The sequence below is a fragment of the Sapajus apella genome, unplaced genomic scaffold (genome assembly GCF_009761245.1).
Source record: "Sapajus apella isolate SASKATOON/1434 unplaced genomic scaffold, GSC_monkey_1.0 scaffold122, whole genome shotgun sequence".
Taxonomy (NCBI): Eukaryota; Metazoa; Chordata; class Mammalia; order Primates; family Cebidae; genus Sapajus; species Sapajus apella.
The window spans coordinates 6,753,151-6,771,565 of NW_022437062.1; the positions used below are offsets into that span (position 1 = coordinate 6,753,151).

The window sequence follows — 18,415 nt, forward strand, 5'->3', positions numbered from 1 at the left end:
TAAATGACACAAAACTGTCTTCATTTCCTTTCCCACTGTGTGGCCACCTATTTCAGCAGGAACTATTAAAACTGCAGTGAATCACAGCAAATTGTTGCTGGCAGCAGCTTCAATAAATCTGTGCCATTGAATTACAGGAAGAATTAAATGCAGAAATTAGAAGTCAAAAGCATTGAGTTTAGTGTGAGACTTACCTGATTAAGTATAGTTTCCTAAGCCACTAGATCTCAATTTCATAAAACCCAAGGGAAACCTGAGTGGGGTGGAAGCTGACAATTCCACCTTCCAGAGGAAGTCATAAATTTCAACATGCCATAGCAACAGAACACATTTCTCATTAAAGATGCAAACATAATACTGCTCAGAACAAGCTCCCTAGGAAACAAACACAGGAAAGCAGTGTTGGTGTTCACCATTAACTTGCAACACATGAGATCTGCCCAGAATGTTTTGCTTATTGGGACAGGAAATCATTTGCTGAAATCAGAAGCATTGTGTCTTTTTTTGTGAGTAAAGGCCTCATAAAAAGTAGAATGAGAATAGAACTTCAAGAGAAGCAAGAATACAAACATACCCGAAGAGCAGGCATTGGAAACCAACACAAAGGAGGACAGGGACAGATCTGCAAGAAATATCAAGGTGTGTTGTGCTGAGCACTTTTACAAGACATTCTGCTAAACATTCTAATCACCCAGTCATTTAATCTTTAAAATACACCCAAAAGTAGGTATTTTCATAAAATGAAAACAGGCTTTCAGGGTTTCAATTATTTGCTCAGAGTCATGCAAATGGTAGAGCTTTGCCCAGGACTCAAACCCTTGTGTTTCTAATGTGAACGCTGTTGCGAAACACAATGATTACAATATAAATTTACTGTTAAACAGAGGCTGATCTGCATGCAAATGCAAATGAGCTACTATAATGCTTGTGGCTTAATCTACTGCTTTAACAGCCCTTTCCAACTGGAGACTCCTGAAGATGAATCAGCTCAATGGATGGCACCTTGCAAGATGATCTGCCTCCTAGGCTTCTGCAGGTGTGCTCAGCTTGCCTGTATCTCTGCTGTGCCTCAAGGCTGCCCCAACCCCCCTGGGACAAAGCCCCTTCTTTGAGTCATTTAGTTTACAGAGCCTTTCGCCAGAGTGGCATATTAACTTTAACCTTATAATGTAAACCTCCAATCTTAAGATATAAAAAAGAAAAAGGAGAAGGTGAAAAAGAAGGAGTAGAGGCAGGAAAAAAAGGGGAAGAAGAAAGGAGGAGGAAGAAGAGGTAAAGGAGGAGGAGGAGGAGGAGGAGGAGGAGGAGGAGGAGGAGGAGGCGGTGGTGGAGGAGGTGGTGGCAACGACGACATTTCCATGTGTTCTGCTTCAGGAAGGTGTCAGTAACTGGATCCTTCCCTGTGTTAAGCAGTTGCGGTGTCTGTGGCTTTTATAAGAAAGCACATATAATCAGAAAAGAAAGATATTTTTTATGTACCTGTCCCCTCTCTATTGAAGAAAGGAATCTGAATCAAGGAGTTTTGGTATGGCTTCCAAGTTTTAGGGCATATAACAATTTAGTCACTTATTATAAAGAGCTTGGAAACTAATGATAATTTTTTCTTTTCTTTTTTTCTTTTCTTTGAGACAGAGTCTTGCTCTGTCGCCCAGGCTGGAGCACAGTGGCGCAGTCTCGGCTCACTGCAACCTCTGCCTCCCACGTTCAAGCGATTCTTCCGCCTCAGCCTCCCGAGTAGCTGGGACTACAGGCGCATGCCACCACACCCAGCTACATTTTTTCTTAACATAAAAAATGACTTTCGTAAAACGTGTATACCATCCTTCCTACTGGCACCAAATCAAAAGCAGGTGTAGTCTCAGGAGTTATTTCTTCCTGTTCACGGCCTTCCCTGTTGACAATACCTTCTTGCCTTAATCACCAGTAAAATAACTTCACGATTTAAACACCTAAACAAAAAGCAGAGAAAAGTGGGATATTTTTCTTTCTGCTAATGAAAAAAATAAATAAATCTTTAGTCAGCATATAGATAGTACTTGTGTATATGGTGAGATATTTTAAAAGACGGTAGGTAGCAGAGTCAGCTCCCTCAACTCTACAGTTCTTTTCATCATTCTCTTTTATACTTTCCTTAGGCAGAACCTAAGTCAATGCAAACGGAAGCCATGAGTGCAATTAACTGAAGAAATGCATTTTCAGCAAATGAATGATTCCTATAGTTAGGAGGTAAGGCTGAAATAGATATTGGAGAAGGATTCAGTGTTGTGTAGAGTTTAATATATTGCTATTAACATGGGTGAAGGCTATCTTTATCAAGTGTGACCCCTTAGCTTCTGTGTCTCCAAGTATGGGAAGTCCTAGCTAGTTAAAGCTTAAGCCTGCCTCCCCTATGGCTAAATGAACAAAGATTTATGAGGCTTTTAACCACAGTGAAGGGGCAGGGTCTTTGGACAGCAAATAGAGTGAAGCTAACTGGCCCTCTTAGAATTGAATCCACATCCTTGGCCTCATTGAGACCACTTGGGCAACTGGCCACCATGAATAATAAAGCATAGCAAATGAGATGCTGAATTATATGAGTGTGGGCATTTTCATTAGCATTTTAAGACTATAGCAATATTACTGTTAAAACACAAATAAGAGGCCATCTTCTGTGAGAAAATCCTCAAGACCAACACTTTGAGAACCTGCCAGAGGAGAAAATAAATATATGAATTTTATTTCAATAATCAGGCTTCAGATTTTGTCAGGCCTTTACAATGATATATGTAAAAGGTATAAAAGGGCCACAACAGTAAAAGTGAAACATTTCTGATTTGGCCCCCACTACAGGCTTTCCACCTGCTGTTGATATGGGCTGCACAGTGCCCCAACATTCAAATGCAGCAGGCTTTGAGGTCTGACTTTCAACCATGCTAGCATCCCAAAGGTATTTCACTTCTCAAGACGGTCACCTCATTGAAGTCATAATAATGGCTAATAGCTTTCTCCAGGGGTTTAGAAACCTGGGAGGCTTTGTGTTTTTCTTTCAAAATGTAGTAACTACATTATCCTCTAAGACCTAAGGCCCAAGTCCTCTGGTTCTCTACTAAGAGCAACTGGTCTTGAGAGAGACTCAGTTTAAAATATAGGCTGTGTAGGAGCAAATCCAATGTGTATGGGATATGGGGGCATGGAGGTGGTGTATGAACCTGATTTTTCCACTTTTCTATTCGAGAAGCAAGGCAGTATAGTGGAGAAAGTACTGAAAAGTATTGAGATTGTTTTACTCCAAGTGAGAGGAGATTGTTTGACTCCTTTTACTAGATGTATGAATTTAGACAAGTAACTTACTATTAGCTTATTCTCTCCCAGTCTTAATGGGTGAACTGATAGCAAAACAGGTATCAAAGTAGTGTCTGAATGACTATTTATCTATACCTATATGACTACAGCATCGTTTTTGGTGAATCTCTGGGAAATCTTACAGAATGGAAGAATTGCCAGTAGATTTCAAATGGAGGTACATGTTCACCTTCCCCAGTTCACAGGCTGAAATAACAGTCTTAGACTCTGTAAGCTGAGCTCCAGAACAATCTTAGATTCTGATAATTAAACAGCTTACTTTTGGGCACTCTAAAGGAACACAAAGACCATCAGGAATCCAAGTGGACACACTAATGGTGTTACAGAACTCCATTCTTACTTCTTTTTGTGGCAGGGTTGTTTGACTGATACAGGAGGTGGTGTCCCAGGTTACATATCTTTATTTTAGTAAAGTATGTGAAAAAGGGATTTGTAGTAGCCCAGTGAACAAGAAATTTGGGCTGCAAAACAATATATTTATGTAGGTTATTTTTTAATTATAACTTTTGTTTTAGGTTCAAGGGTACGTGTGCGGGTTTTTTACATGAGTAAACACATGTCATGGGGGTTTGGCGTACAGATGATTTCATCACCCATGTAATAAGCATAGTACTCAAGGAATTTTTTTTTCTGACTTAGGTAAGTTCTTGACCATTAAGTAAGCATAATCAAAAGTATGAAAGTTTATCCAAGAGGGCCTCTATTACTATTCTAAAGATATGCCATATCACAGGTTAGTAATAATTAGCATCTTGCATGGCATACTCTAGATTAAAATGTATCTTAAAGGTTCACATATAGAGACACCAATACATCATTGTGTATTATAATTGGAAGGAATATTTTTTAAAGCTGGTACTCAAGTACTTGCACATGATCAAGATGGAGAAGAGCTGATTTTTGCAGTTCATGTGGGAGAAAAAAAAATCTAGAAATTCTAGTTAACTGCAAACACAGCGAGTATCATTGGTATTTCCCCAAAAGCCAATGCGATATTAGGCTACACATAAAGACTGTCCAAAACAAGGACGGAGAGCACAACAATTCAGGAAGAAGACAACCTGGAATGTTTATATGGCCATCAAAGATAATGTAGGCTCTGAAAACTATACTACACAGAAAGCTGGGGGTAAGAAGAATCTTTAGCCAGGAGAAGAAGCAGATGATGGGCCATAAAGGTAAGCATGGCAGATGCCTTCTGAGAGGTAAAGGCCACATGTACAGATGGCTTGACTTGTTCTAGGTGGACTTCAGAAGAGGCATAGGGACCAAGCTGCAGACTTTAGAAGGTAGCAGTTTGAGTACAATATAAGAAAAAAAAACATTATTTTTCTTAGCATTTCTGATGTTCATCAGAACATGTGGAACAGAAGCGCAGGAAAGATCTTAAGGTAGAATCAAGAGACAGATGTCATCCACAAGGAGTTGGTATATGAAGGTGTGAAACGGCTTGGGTTTTCCAGTGTCTTCCACCAGCCTCAGCCTAGAAAGACCACATTCCCAGTTGCATTTCCTCCTAAATATACATGTCTGGTGCCTTTTGCCTTGAACAGTCTCTTGTCTTGGAGCTTCTCGGCCATCCAACAGAAGGGGGCACCCTGCACCGTTAGCCTAGGGAAGGACCAAGCTGACAGCCCCCAACCATGGAAAAGGACCTAAGGCTCAGTGGGATGTAGGAGTCTCCTGGGATCTGGAAGAGAACCTCCGGGAACTACTCCCCTCTACTCCTTTAGAGTCCACAGGGCTGGAACTCTAAAATGCAGAATAAGGTTAGGGGTGAGTGGAAAAGAAGGATTGTAATGCCACCTGACTTTCATATTGAGGATCGAACAGGAGCCCCCAGAGGCTCCCTGGGGTACAGAAATAAATTACAGCAACCCTGGACAATCTAGGGGTTTGGTAAAGTGTACTTACCAATTTTGAAGGGGGAAGGGGTTGTCTTAAGATTTAGAAAGGACTATCTAGGGAGTTGCAAACTTTGTTATGAGTGGACAGTCACCTCGCTCCTCACTGCACCGTTTTCTCCTTGCCCAAAAAGGCACGCGGGTCTGGGCAAGGCATTCGAGTCTAGATCTCTCTCTCTCTCTCTCTCTGTTCTCTCTCTCTCTGTACACACACACACACACACACACACACACACACACACTACACACACACACACACACACACACACACACACACACACACACACACGGCAAAGCCAGAGGGTTGGTACCCAGTCTGGGCACGCTGGAGCTAAGCAACTGGCCTTTGTTTGTGAATCGGAGCAGTTTGGGGGACATCCTCCGGTCGCCGCGGGGTGCGCGCCTCCACTGAGTGTGCGGTTCGGTGCCCAGCGGTGCGGGGGAGGCTCCGCCGCGCCAGCCCAGGGCCCCCGCGCCGCCCCCGCAAGCTCGACGCGCCTGGCGTTGCGCTCTCCACAGAGCGGGCGGCCGCAGCGCACTTGGCTGGGGCGAGAGGCGAGAGGGGTGGGCGGGCGGCTCGGCTGGCGTTGGCGCTCTGCAGTGCAGTGGAGTGTTAGCCCAGCTCCCTATATGGTCGGGGATTAGCTAGACGCTGCTGAGGCTGAGCCAGGAGCCGGAGGAGGAGGAGGACGAAGAGGAGGAGGAGGAGAAAGAGCGCAGCAGCAGTCAGCGCACGCCTGCTGCCGGGGGAAGCAGAGGCGCCGGAGGCTGGGGCACCGCCGACGCCTCGGGAGCCATGGCCGAAGGGGGAGAAGGAGGCGAGGACGAGATCCAGTTTCTGAGGACTGTGAGTCTCCGCGGCGGGGGCGAGCCCGTGGGCAGGTGGGGAGGAGCGCGGAGCGTGGCGAGGAGGGGCTGGCTGCGCTGCGCCGCGGTGCGGGGTGCCCGGTGCCCGGTGCCGGGCGCTTTCTCCGTACCCGCGGGCTGCAGAGGCGGACCGGCCACCTACCCGCGGGGCCGCCAGGGGCTGTGTGGAAAGGGTCACCATCTCCTGCCTCCCTCTTCTTCTCCTACCACCATCTCTGCCCCGGACCCTCCACTTAGGACCGCTCGCTTTCCAGGCAACTTGCTACTTGGTCTGAAACCTTTGATGCCCAAACTTCAACCGGGGTTTGTTCACTGTTGTCCTGACCCAAAAGATCGGCGTTGGAAGCCCTTGCCCTGGGGTCAGCCCTCTGACACCTCCACACTCAGCCCCAGCCCCATACCTCCTCCAAGGCGCCCCCACGCACCGGGGAACCGCCGGGAAGGAGCCAGCGGGGCAGCGGGGATCGTGGGGAGCCGGGTCGGAGAAGCGGGCGCAGGCGCTTGGTCCCCGCCCCGGGATCGCTCAGAGGGGAATTCACCCAGCGCTGCCGGTCTCGTGTTAAGCCCCACGCCGGCAACTGCTGCTGGAGCCTGACTTGACTGCCTGCCTGCCCTGTGTTCCAGAGCTGTGGCTTCTGCTCCCGGCTTCCGCGAGCCCCGCAGGACAGGGAAACCCCAGTCAGCAGCTCCGCGTCACTCAGGTCCCCTCCTTGGCACCTGAGGGCGCTGCTCCTTCCCAGATTTGGGGGTGAGGGGGCGAAGTCTGTTGCAGCCACACCAGCCTTGCCCTATAGGAGTTAATGCAAAGCGTTTCAAGGTTGAAGGCCACTCGGAGGGATGGGGGCATTGGAGATGAGTCTTAGCGCTGATTTCAGCCAAGTGACCTTGAGCAAGTCGCATAATTCGCCCTACTCAGCCTCAGTTTCCTCATGTGTAAAATAAAATATAACCAGCGTTTCAGGGTGATAAGGATTAAACGATATCATGAATGTCATAATGTTTTGTAAAATGTAAATTGCTCTATAAGTCTTAGGTAATTTTATATGCACTGCCTAGCTCTGAGGAATTAGGATGAAATTCTTTCTTTCCCTCTCTCACACCTCTTTAATTGTTGCCCCCGCCCCATGACCTGGTCTTTGAAGATCACAATTTACCTCTTGTCCATCTTTTGAACCACTCTTCTCGTGTAGAAGTACTTCATTCCAATTCTCTTCAGTTTCTCTTCCAAACATGGTTCCTTTATCAAAGCTGGGAGTTGGGTCTTATTTGCGGGGGGGGGGGGGGGGGGGGGGGGGGGGGGGTATGCTGGTACTACTGAGTGACTAGAGTATTCCTCTCTTCATTCTGGGTCTGACATGCAGACCCATACTCCATTCTCATCCCTCACACTGCACACAAGATGGCCCCACAGTTGCAACTCATGACAACCATATTGTTTTAAAGCTACCTGCTCTCCTCAAAGCCCCATGAAATCTTTTGGTTGTCCCTCTGACAGGTGTCTTTAGTAGTGGATGGTTGGCAGCTCAGGTACTTTCTACCTGTGTCCTTTGTGATTAGTCATTTCTTCTGCTTATTATTAATGATCTTCTAGGCATTGTTGCTTGAAGAAATTCTCTTCAGACAGAAAGGGTCAGTGTAGAATAGATGGCCCAAGGAGTTGGGGCTTAGGAAGGTGATGGTTTTCTTGAGATCCTTATCTCATGCATTTCTCTTGGCTTGTGAGCCATGTTTCCTGACTTTTCCTCTCCATCTGGCAGTGTAAGTTTTTTTTGTTTGTTTGTTTTGGGGTTTTTTGGTATACCTGTAGCCAAGATTTATTATAGCAGTGGTTCTTAAGCTTTGTGTCCTGGGCTTCCTGCCCTAGAGATCAGAGCTGGTGGACTTCTTTTAAAGCACACCCATGACAGCCTGTGGGGTTTAATGACCTAGGTTAAGAACCCCTGTTGCAGAGAACTGCATATCAGTTATGGCTTAGAGCGAGTGCTACAGGTAGCCATGGGGACAGTGACTCCAAATGTGGCATTATTGATTCTTTTCCTTCTAGTTGTCACCTTACGTATTTTTTAAGGTGTGTTCCTCATTTCTTCACTCTATGAGGCACCTTAACATCTTCAGTTTTAGCTTACTGAGAAGGAAATAGGTGATGAAACTGAAGCACAGGAAATCAAGTGACTTGGCCATAGTTGTTGACAATTTATTGGTAATTTTCATCATACAATGTTAAATTACATTCCTGCTGGAGCCTGGCATTGAGCATTACGCCAGATGTTATATACAGTCTTAAGAATATAAGAGAAGAACTGTAGCTTTCTGAGCTTGGCATCCTCCTTCTTCATCTGTGAAAAATTAGACAAAATGATTTATCAGAACCCAATAACCATAAGCTTTTGATCTCTGCCCAAAATTTTGACTTTAGAGTAAGTGGAAACACCAGGCTTGTGCTAGCTGTGGGATTTTTCTCTCCTCTGAATATGTCTGGGTTAGGGAAGCTATTTCACTTTGAACTCACTCAGTAACCTTTGCCTTAGGCTTTCTTTCTCCTCCTCAACACTGTTAAAAGCATTTTGGCAATGTGTTAGTCATATATAATGGTCCTGGTTGGAAAGGTGGCTGATACTTGACCATGGAATAGGATCATATCTTTGTAACCATGAACTTTAAAGGATTGCCATTCTTGAGAGCAGACGCTGTTAACCTACTTACAAAAAAAGACCATACAATAGTGTTATGCCACAGGTCCTAATCAAATTGTTGGTGGTTGTAGTGTCATGTTTGTTATAATAGTGCCAAAAATGAAAGCATCTGGAACTATCAATAGTGTGAAATGAGCCAGAATTACTGCAGTAATCACTCTAGGTGTGTGTGGTGTGGCTTTAGACACTTATTTGTGGTAGCGTTTATTTTGGTGATCTCCTCTGATACATTTGGAAGCCCAGCCTCTCTTAAGTAGGGAACAAGACCTAAACAAGGGCTTTGGAGGCTTAAACACATGTTAACTAAATGCTACTGTACCCCACGCCTTAAGGAGGCAGTCTAAAACTAGATACCCTCTTCCGGCCTTCTGAAGTCACTGAAAGTCATGTATGCCAGTTAGAATCAGGCAGACAGACAGATAGAATCTTTAAGGCTAAAATTTTCCCTCCCACTGCTGCTGGCAGTGGCATCCTCTTCTCTTCCGATTGCTCTTGCTGACGTAGCCAGTGTCATTGACGTGGCTCTGAAGCTGCTCAGAAGCAGATAAACCTGCCAGCCGCTGATCTGAAAGCAAGAAGTTATGGTGAGAAGAGTGACAATTACCCTATCTTCAGACAGTCGATGGAGTGCCTGGCACCACATTCTGCTTTAACAGTGCCAGGAGAAAACTTTTCTCTCCCACTTTTCTCCTTAGACTACAGTATCCATTTAAAACAAAACAAAACAAAACAAAACTCTAATCCTCAGCTTATTGTTTTTAAAATACCACAGTCTTCTCCTTGCCAACTGCCTTTCCACCACAATATTAATTGAAACAGAACTCAGAGTGAGATAGACATTTGTTTGCATTAGTTTCAATTAAAGGTTGGTCATAGACAGACTAATTTAGCCCTCCCTGTAAAAAGTTGTCCTCCTTCATCTAAATTTGCGGCTCTCGAGGGATGAGAAAAGGCCCTTGGCTGAAAATCAAGGATTGCTCCTTTGTCTTGGGTTCCTCCCTACAGGGCGCCTAGGACAAATTCCTGAATTTGAGCTGAAGCACTCACGAGCTCACGTCTCTTGTCCCTCCTCAGAGCACGTTGCCTTGGGTTGAAATGACAGTGAACTTATACCTGGTGGTTTATGGATGCCTGCTTTCATCTCCCCAAAGCAGAGTCCATTTACATAACAGCTGTGTTTTGGCAAATTTTCATCAAGGAGATAAGGGAAAGGGGGTGGACACCTTCCTTCAGGTTCTGGTGCTAGTGAGTAGCAATGGAAGTAGTGCTAAAATGCAGACACCAGATACCCAGACATACAGTGTGAGTTGTTGCAGAGCTGAACTGTAAGCTCTCCTGCTGAGTTAGGTTTGAGGGTTAAAATGACAAAACTCAGAATATTCCCACACTCTGAGCCTCCCAAGGTCACTTCAGGGCTTCCTATGTTCTCAGTCTCTTCTTCCTTGGCATCTCAGAGCTTATCTGATTAAAGATGCATATCAGCCATGCTGGACACACAATATCCCCTCCTTTCCAAGGAAATGTTCCTGGGGATATGAGAAGGAAGCTGAGTCCTTTTTTTCCCAAAGCAATTAACTTGAATCAGAAAGGCCGCATCAGGACTAGGGGGTGGTGGCACATACCTTCTCTGTTAAGGCAAGATTGCCATGTCCAGGGTTGTCCTAAGGATTTTAAGCTGCTGAGCTCCTGGGGAAGCAAGTGGTAATGAATGCAAACTTGGAAATATTTGGAATGCCACGTGACCCACGGTATAAGGACTGAGGTCAAGGGATAGCTCTGCAGCTGAAGGATGTGTGTCTGACATCTGTGCATATTTTTTCTCATGCTACTTTGATTATTAAGCAAGGATGAAGGCACAAGTGAAATATGTTATTTAACAATTTTTAATATTGGTTTCTCCAGCTCCTTAGCTCCTTAGGGTTAATCTGGGGGGACGGGGGAAACTGAAAAAGAAAAGAGTGGGAGGAATTTATCTGGAGAGAAAAATACTCTGATAATTATTTTGGAGGGATTTGTATTTAAATAAGGCATAGATATCTGTGCTTATTTGCCACTTTGCTTTGTGTTGTTTTTACACCTTCATGGAAAAGAATCTTTATTTTATAATTCAACTTTTTCTTTATCTTGCTACTTAAAGAATTTTTAATTTAGAAGCCATCAACTCCATCATCTAATTGACTTGGCATTCTTCTGGATGATCTTTACCAAACTCAAGTACAGGCCTAGGTGGTCCTAGGTCTTAAGAACCCAATGCTTTAGCCAATTTCCCACAAGTTCATAACAGTATAAACCTTTCTAAATTAGATCTGTTCTTTAAGCTACCCTTAATACAAGATTTATCCAGTAGGAGTGGGATGCTGTAATAAAAAAAAAAAAATTGAGCTTAGAGGCAAGAATTCTTATTTTTAGGTCTAAATCACTATGACCTTCAACGAGTCACATAAGAAAATTGAGGTTTCATTTTTCCCACTGCATGGAGATAGAACCTGCATTAACAGAAGTGCTGTGAGAGGCTATAGTCATTCCAAATGAGAGACATATTACCCCAAATGAGTGAATAAGCTATGTTTCATAGGGTATTATCATTGTGTCTCTCCTGCACTAGGAAGTTGACCCTGCTTATCGTCAGATCTTGTCGGAAAAACACCCCAGTTGCCCCCATCTCTAATGTGGTCTTTGTTGCTGGTCCCTCCCTCCATCCCAGAGCGGTTGGACAGCCTCCAGTGTTGAGCTTACCCCAGGATCTCTGGGCAATTACTTCACTAAAGCCAACTGCAGCTATTCTTAAGCTATTTGATTAAAAGACTTGATAAGTCAAGTCAGTGTGTGATAGCCTTCAAAAGGCCAGGTAGGCTCCTCCCACGATCCCAGCCACCAAACAGAACATTCACAGTTATTTTTTGTCATCTCAGAAAATTACCAAAGCTTCCGTTTCCCATAGGACTGCCTTTTCTTATTGAATCCCGTAGCTCTTTCTTTCATAGCTATCTTTCCTATTCCCCCTCCTGTTTCTTTTATGAGCCCATTTTTTCTTTTGCTTAAAGCATTGGGGACCTGCTTTCCTATAAAACCAGGGCAGCTTTTCCTCCCAGGGATTCTGCTGATTTCGTCATGTCTGCTCAGGGTGTCAGGGCCTTTGAACAGTTTCTTTTGGCTGCACCTGGATGAAGCAGATGCTTCTGGGGTGGGGAGTACAGCCAGTGGTGAGGTTGTAGGGCCACAATTCTCCCTGGGGAGCCACGCTGGGTCCTCCAGGCCACCAGGCTTCAAACAAGAAGATGGTGTCCTCTCAGCCATCTTCTTGTTTGGAAGCCAGTGGGGGTTTTTTAGGGACAAAGACATTTCCAGCCACTGCAGTTTCCTTTGGTTCAGTGAATTTTGCCATCATAGCACCTCTTCAATTCAGAGAGAGGGAAGAAAAAGTGCTGGCACCTCAGCCCTGATCCTGCTACAGGGATGAGCCTCTTGAGATGCCAAGATTTTTTTTTTTTTTTTTCTCTTTATGTCATTTCTGATTCCCGGTAGTTAGAATTAGAAAACAAAGTTCAGATCATCTCTGAGACTGATGATGCAGTATTCCAAAATAAAAGAGCTATACCTCCTCTCCTCACGTGCACTTCCACCCTCCTCTGGCCTAGGGTACATTGCTGACTCTACAGTCATACATTGGGCTATTGTCCTTCATGGTGGGATGTAGCTTTACAAGGAGGAGGCACTGAGACACCAGGACCTTCTTTTTTCACCCTCCGCCTCCCTAGACAGTGAACTCCTCATTGATTTCAGGTCTCTCGGCTCCTGCACAGGCTTGTCTACTTGAGGAATCTTATTCTTATTGGATTCAATGCCCAAGAAGAAGGAAAGCAAGCACTCTATCCTAAAGTCAGATTACAAAGAGATTCAGAAATTACACTCAACACGAGCTCTTCCCTGTGGGGCGACAGCTGCTTGCTGTTGCTTACTTCAGAGTGCAAAGGAGGCAGAGAGAGCTTGGGAGACAGAGCTGCTGCTGCCTGTGCAGAATTGTACAGGCCATCAACAGTTTTTCTACTGAGTTCCGTTTTAAGTGGTTTTATGCTATAGGAAACAGCCAGTGTGATGACCAAGGCAGCGCATCTGTAAGAAAAGTGTAGGGATGAAAGTCTGGGTTGGCATCAGTGTTATTGTGACCCATGTAGATACCCAGAAGGATATCTTTCTCTTTGGTTATTCTTTGCGATAAAGCACTGTTACAAGAAATTCCTCTAATGAAAATGCTGAAATGCAAAATTGTTAGCTTAGCTGGTACCATTAATGATTAGCATCATTAACACCTGAGCAGAGCCAGTTCCTGAAGGAACAGGAATTGGATTGGTGAAAGGTGAGAGCACATGGGAGCGCTGCTGAGAGGGGCAAGCCTGAGTACGGCACCGCGTTGCTTCTTGGGAAACCCTGAGTAGGAAAATATGCATCAAGGCACAGGAATCTGGGTTCTGGAGATGGTGGTTCAGACTCCATCTTTAATTAGACCTTTGAGCAGAGGAGAAGAAGGCTTGAGTTACCTGGGAGAAAGTGGACAACCTTCAGGCATTCAGAAGAGCATTATTCACAATCAGGACTGGTGCTAATACATACTTAGTTTTAGATAATCCATAGTCAGAGGCAACAGTAAGATAAAGTGACTCTACAACAAAATGAGAACTAAGGTGCCTCCTTCCTAAAAGTAGAAAGGTGTTTGAGAGACAAAACCTCATGATCAGTTATTGTATTCATTGACGTGTCACTCATACTAATCCCAAGCAAGTGCTCCAGAGTCCCTGAAACCAATTCAAAACAATTCCTACAGCAAAAAAAGGGAAAGGACTAAGGGGAGCTGCTTATCCCCTAACAGAAAATAGGAAAAGCTGTCACTGGAAGGTACAGGCATTGCAACTCACCAGTACTGGCATCAACTCTGAAAATTTCACAGTTGAGTTCTCTAATGGGGCGAGGCAGAGAGAGCTAGTCAGCAGGATTACAGGAGGGAATGGAAAGTTCTCCATCAATTTTGGCCCGTAAATGTCCACAGTGTGAGAAGTATTGATTTGAATCGTGGTGTCTATACCATGGACCAGATCCAGACTATAAATACTTCTAGGGCAGAAGGAGACATTCAGTTGGTGACCACACCATATTGAATCAGAAGCTGAATCCAAGAGATCACATCAAAATAGGGCAGCTGATCCTGGAGTAGCATGAGCCCCTCCTAAGTTCCTTCTCAGTCACCCAGGACACATGGCCATTGTTTGACATTAGGGCAGTGATTCTTCTCCAAGTAATCCTCTTTACTGTCCAGGCTGGCTAGAAGAGAACAGTTTAAGAATAAACTATAGTGAGGTCTTGAACAAATCTCATCTCTTTGAAAGAGGCATTTTAGGAAACATAGCAAAGAACATACCAGTCAAAAGAGGGGTGAAGTCCGAGGTAAAGCGTTTGCTATATTTGGCAGCATTTCTATCGCCAGATACCTGTGAGATTGTCTGCCCTTCCCAGGTCTTAGTTCATCCATTTGTAAAGGCATGCTAATAATTAATGATTACACCTCAGAGGTGCCTTAAAGGAACTCCAGATTTCTTCCAGGAGAACTAGATATGTAAATATGGAGAAGGTAGCTTGGAATAATAGTTGCCCTATTCCCTGAAAATGCTCCTGTCAGCCTAAAGCATGAGCCATACATTATAAGCTCCAGGAACACAGGGGTCTTAAATTTGGTTTACTCTAAGTCCTCAGGTACCTATAGATTGGAAGGTTCACAAATCTAAACACTTTTGGGATCAAGTAGGTAGCTAAATGTGTGAATCGGGCTTTATTTGCAAATAGAGGTGGGCCTGATCTGCACATTCAAATAAAAAAATTCTCAACATAGCCAGTCAAGCAAAACACATCTGCAGCAGGATTCTGAGCTGCCTGCCAGTGTGCAGCTGTGAATGAGCACTTAGAGTCTGTTTGAATGAATGCACTCCCTAGAATGCATGAATATTTTCATGGTAGGATCAGGCTCACAATACACATCATGGTCCTTGGGTAAAAATGTCAACATAAAAGACAGTGTATCATTTATCACAAGGTATAAAAGAAAGATTGGCAGGCAGACAGATTAATAGGCTTAATAAAAGATAGATTTTATCATCAAAATGAATCCAGATTTTGCTAGTCTTTAAAACACCCTTTAAAATTGTCATATGGAAATAGACATTATGAAATTTAAAGAAAGCAGATTGTCCATTCAACATGGTTGATCAACTAGTCTCCACTTTGCCTTAAACAAGTTGCTGGAAGTTACATAAATGAAAAAGACATCGTAATGTTTGTTGTTTTTGACAGCTCAGGGCCAAGAGGGAGCGCAGACTTATTCTGAGGTAGCAAGGATATCAGTCACTTTAGATGACTTTATAACAATTAATTTAACTTTTCCATGCTTCTGTGGTACAAAAATTTTCCTGTCGAAAGGTATGACCTTGGGGACGTTTCCTTACTTCTGTGCTTGTTTCCTCATGTTAAATGAGGGTAATAATAGTGCCTGTCTCAGAGGGTTGTTGTGAGGATTAAATGAGTTAGTCCATGTGAGGTACTCAGAACAGTGCTCGACGTATAGTAAATCCTCAATAAATATTATTTATTAACATTGTCTCAACAAAAACAGTGTAAACATTGACATTAGTCACACTATTCCAAATGTCATTGCACAGTCATTTTATTGTTGGAAAGTACAAAGGGAAAATCCCATGTGATTAGTCCATAGTCTTAATTCCTGTCATTCTGCTTAACTGTAAATGTGAGCAGGCTTTGTGAATGGAAATGAGCCCGCAATGGTCACGGCCTCAGGAGTACAGATCGACAGGTCAGTTCTTTGAGTGTCTACTTTGCAAAGCCTCTTGATGCAAATGCTGATTGATTTTTCCCGGGGGCAATGTTAAATTGCACATGTGGATAGATGGGCAACATGATTTGGAGAACCCTCAACTACACAAAAATTCATCGTCTGGTTTGGAGAGACATTTTTTACAACTTATATCTTAAGTGTAGAAAATAACCTCGCTGTGAATTTACTGTATTTCTAAGAACACAAGGTCATCCTGCTGTAAAGACCTGGCTGTTCACCTTCTCTGATCCCTTTTAATATCTAAGGATACAAAGCATGGACCTAAAGTAAAGCTTGATTGCCACATACTCCACTGTCCTCTTCCCTGAGAGGTCCTGCTGGGGCGGTTGTCCAAGCCTCTGATTCTTTCTCCCTCCTGTCTGTCAAACCTGATTCCCATCTTTTTTCCCTCTGCTTTCCATGGAATTAAAATGGACCATATTGGTTATTTAACCCTATTTAAAATTTTCCTTCCCTGGTTAAGAGTAGATGTCTATTAAAATGCTCTGCGCCTTAAGTGACAGGTGTGTAGAAAGGCACATGGACAGGCTGATGGCACGTTGTTTTTGATTAGTTTGGATCACCCTAACTGGCTCTTTATTTCACTCAGAAATCTGGTCCCAATCACTGAAAGCTTAATTGGACTTAATGGATGGGAAATTTAATTAAAAAAAAGAAAAAACTAAAGCAAGATTTCTTCAACTAATAGAGAATAGGTGGGCTTTTGGTTTCCTTAGAGAAAGATTTCTTCTGGTGCTGATATCTGAGTGTTTCACTAGCAATACGTTTAACATTTTAAGTTGTAAATAGAAAAGTGAAGTCTATGGATGAATTAGTTCATTGATTCCAGCCTCAGTTTCCTAATCTATAGAAAGGTGAAAATTATAACTAATTCACAAAGGAGTCAGGGTGAAATGATCAGACCTGTGATTCTCTAGAGCAAGGCTCTATTTTATTACCATTTCCTGCTCCCTTTTACTCAGCATCTAATTATGCCTAGCGCTTGAGACTGCACTCCGAAAGTACACTTTATAAAGTATAAAATGCTACAAAGATGTCACGCATGCATGTTAGAACGTGGACAATGTTGACATCTGATTACATATTGTGTTAGGCCATTCTTGGGTTGCCATAAAGAAAGGTGTAACTGAGACTGGGCAATTTATAAAGAAAAGGGTTTAATTGGCGCATGGCTCTGCAGGCTGTGCAAGCATGACACTGGCATCTGCTCATCTTCTGGGGAGTCCTTGGGGTGCCTTTAGTCATGGTGGAAAGGAAAGCAAAAACAAGCATGTCACATGGCCAGAATAGGAGCAAGAGAGGCAGTATGTGGCAGGAAGAGGTGCCACACACTTTTCAACAACTAGATTTCACAAGAACCCTCTGTCTAGATATCAAAAGAACTTCTATCATGAGGACAGCACCAAAACATGAGAAATCCACACCCATGACCCAACACTTCCCGCAAGGGCCCACCTCCAACATTGGGGATTACAATGCAACATGAGATGTGGCAGGGACATATATGCAAACTATATCACATGTATAAAGAGCCTGCTATTCTAATTAAATACATTTCAGATCAAAGTTGCTCTGACATATTTGTTTTCGTACATAAATTTTATTATATTGGCTCATCATTAGGCCTGGTGGTACACAATTCACATAAATGACTACAATCTATGTAAGTTTTGTCTATTCAGAACAACTTTTTCTCCATTGACTATCCTAGTTCTCTCTTATTATCGATGTTAAAGTCGATGGTTTCTCTGGAACCACATCATTTTCAGGTGACCATTGTTTCATTGTCATCTGTATCAGCATCACTGTCATGCACGGCCTCTGACGAGAGTGGTTAGGAGCTTACTCTAAGGTAGGCATGAGTGTGAATTGTGAACTTATCATTTGTGTTTGTAGAGCTGTAAAAAGCATAATACCTGGCTAATGCTAGGCACATTTTCTCTTCTGTGCTGTAACATATATGATATGATATTTAACACATATTTTAATGGCAGAGCCTACTCCCCAGTGGCTGAGGAGTCTTCCTGCCAGAGCCCCAGCAGCCATGCTGAGACCATACTTTGATGAGCCACCTGGGATCCTGAAGCAGCTGCTCTTCAATGATATGGGACGGGGTGGGAGGGTGGTAGAAGATGTACTTAAGCTGTTTATTTACTACAATTTCTGACTCAATTAATTGAGAAAAAAATCTAAGTAGTTCTCCCACCTGCACCTTGGAAGCCTTAGCCAAATGAAAACCCGTGGGTGTGCATGCATTTGTACTTGATTTTTTAAACATGTGAAGGTTGCAGTCCAAGTTATGCTTTTAACTTAACCACAGCCTGTGCTTGACTCCCAGCTGTTTGGTAGGTGATAGCTTTGGCTGTCTCCTGGGCTTTGCTCTCGTCTCTGGCTGTACTAAGTGTATGCCACTTGTTCACATCCTTGTGAGGCCTGTGGAATACACATGAGAGGGCAAATAACTCACAAAGCTGGAAGAGCATCCCGGATGTAGTCTGAATGGCCCAAATTAAATGCAGATTAAAAGGCAGGTTCATTGAGGTTTTAAAGTAAAGAGTTAGGGTTAACCTTTCTCTAGCCCACAGGTTAGGTATAAAATGGGCAGGATATGACCCCTCACCCAGACTTCTTTATTAACATATGACATGGTATATGGAATTCCTGACATTCACAATACTCCTTTGGATTATGGCTTTATCTCCAAGGCA

At 43.6% G+C, this 18,415-nt stretch overlaps 1 protein-coding gene across 16 annotated transcripts in view; it reads left to right on the plus strand.

Annotated features, from left to right (window-relative positions):
* The first annotated feature begins 5,796 nt into the window (after positions 1-5,796).
* The window catches only part of RYR3 (ryanodine receptor 3), a 553,391-nt gene continuing 540,772 nt past the window's right edge, over positions 5,797-18,415 (plus strand). For 14 of the 16 annotated variants that reach the window (XR_004263777.1, XM_032261324.1, XM_032261337.1 and 11 more), the window contains exon 1: positions 5,797-6,096. Coding sequence is in view for 15 of the 16 variants with exons in the window: in XM_032261324.1 (XP_032117215.1) it covers positions 6,046-6,096 (51 nt within the window). In the remaining variant the exon portion in view is untranslated. The remainder of the gene's footprint in view (positions 6,097-18,415) is intronic. The other 2 variants (XM_032261332.1, XM_032261335.1) reach the window with 1 other exon arrangement.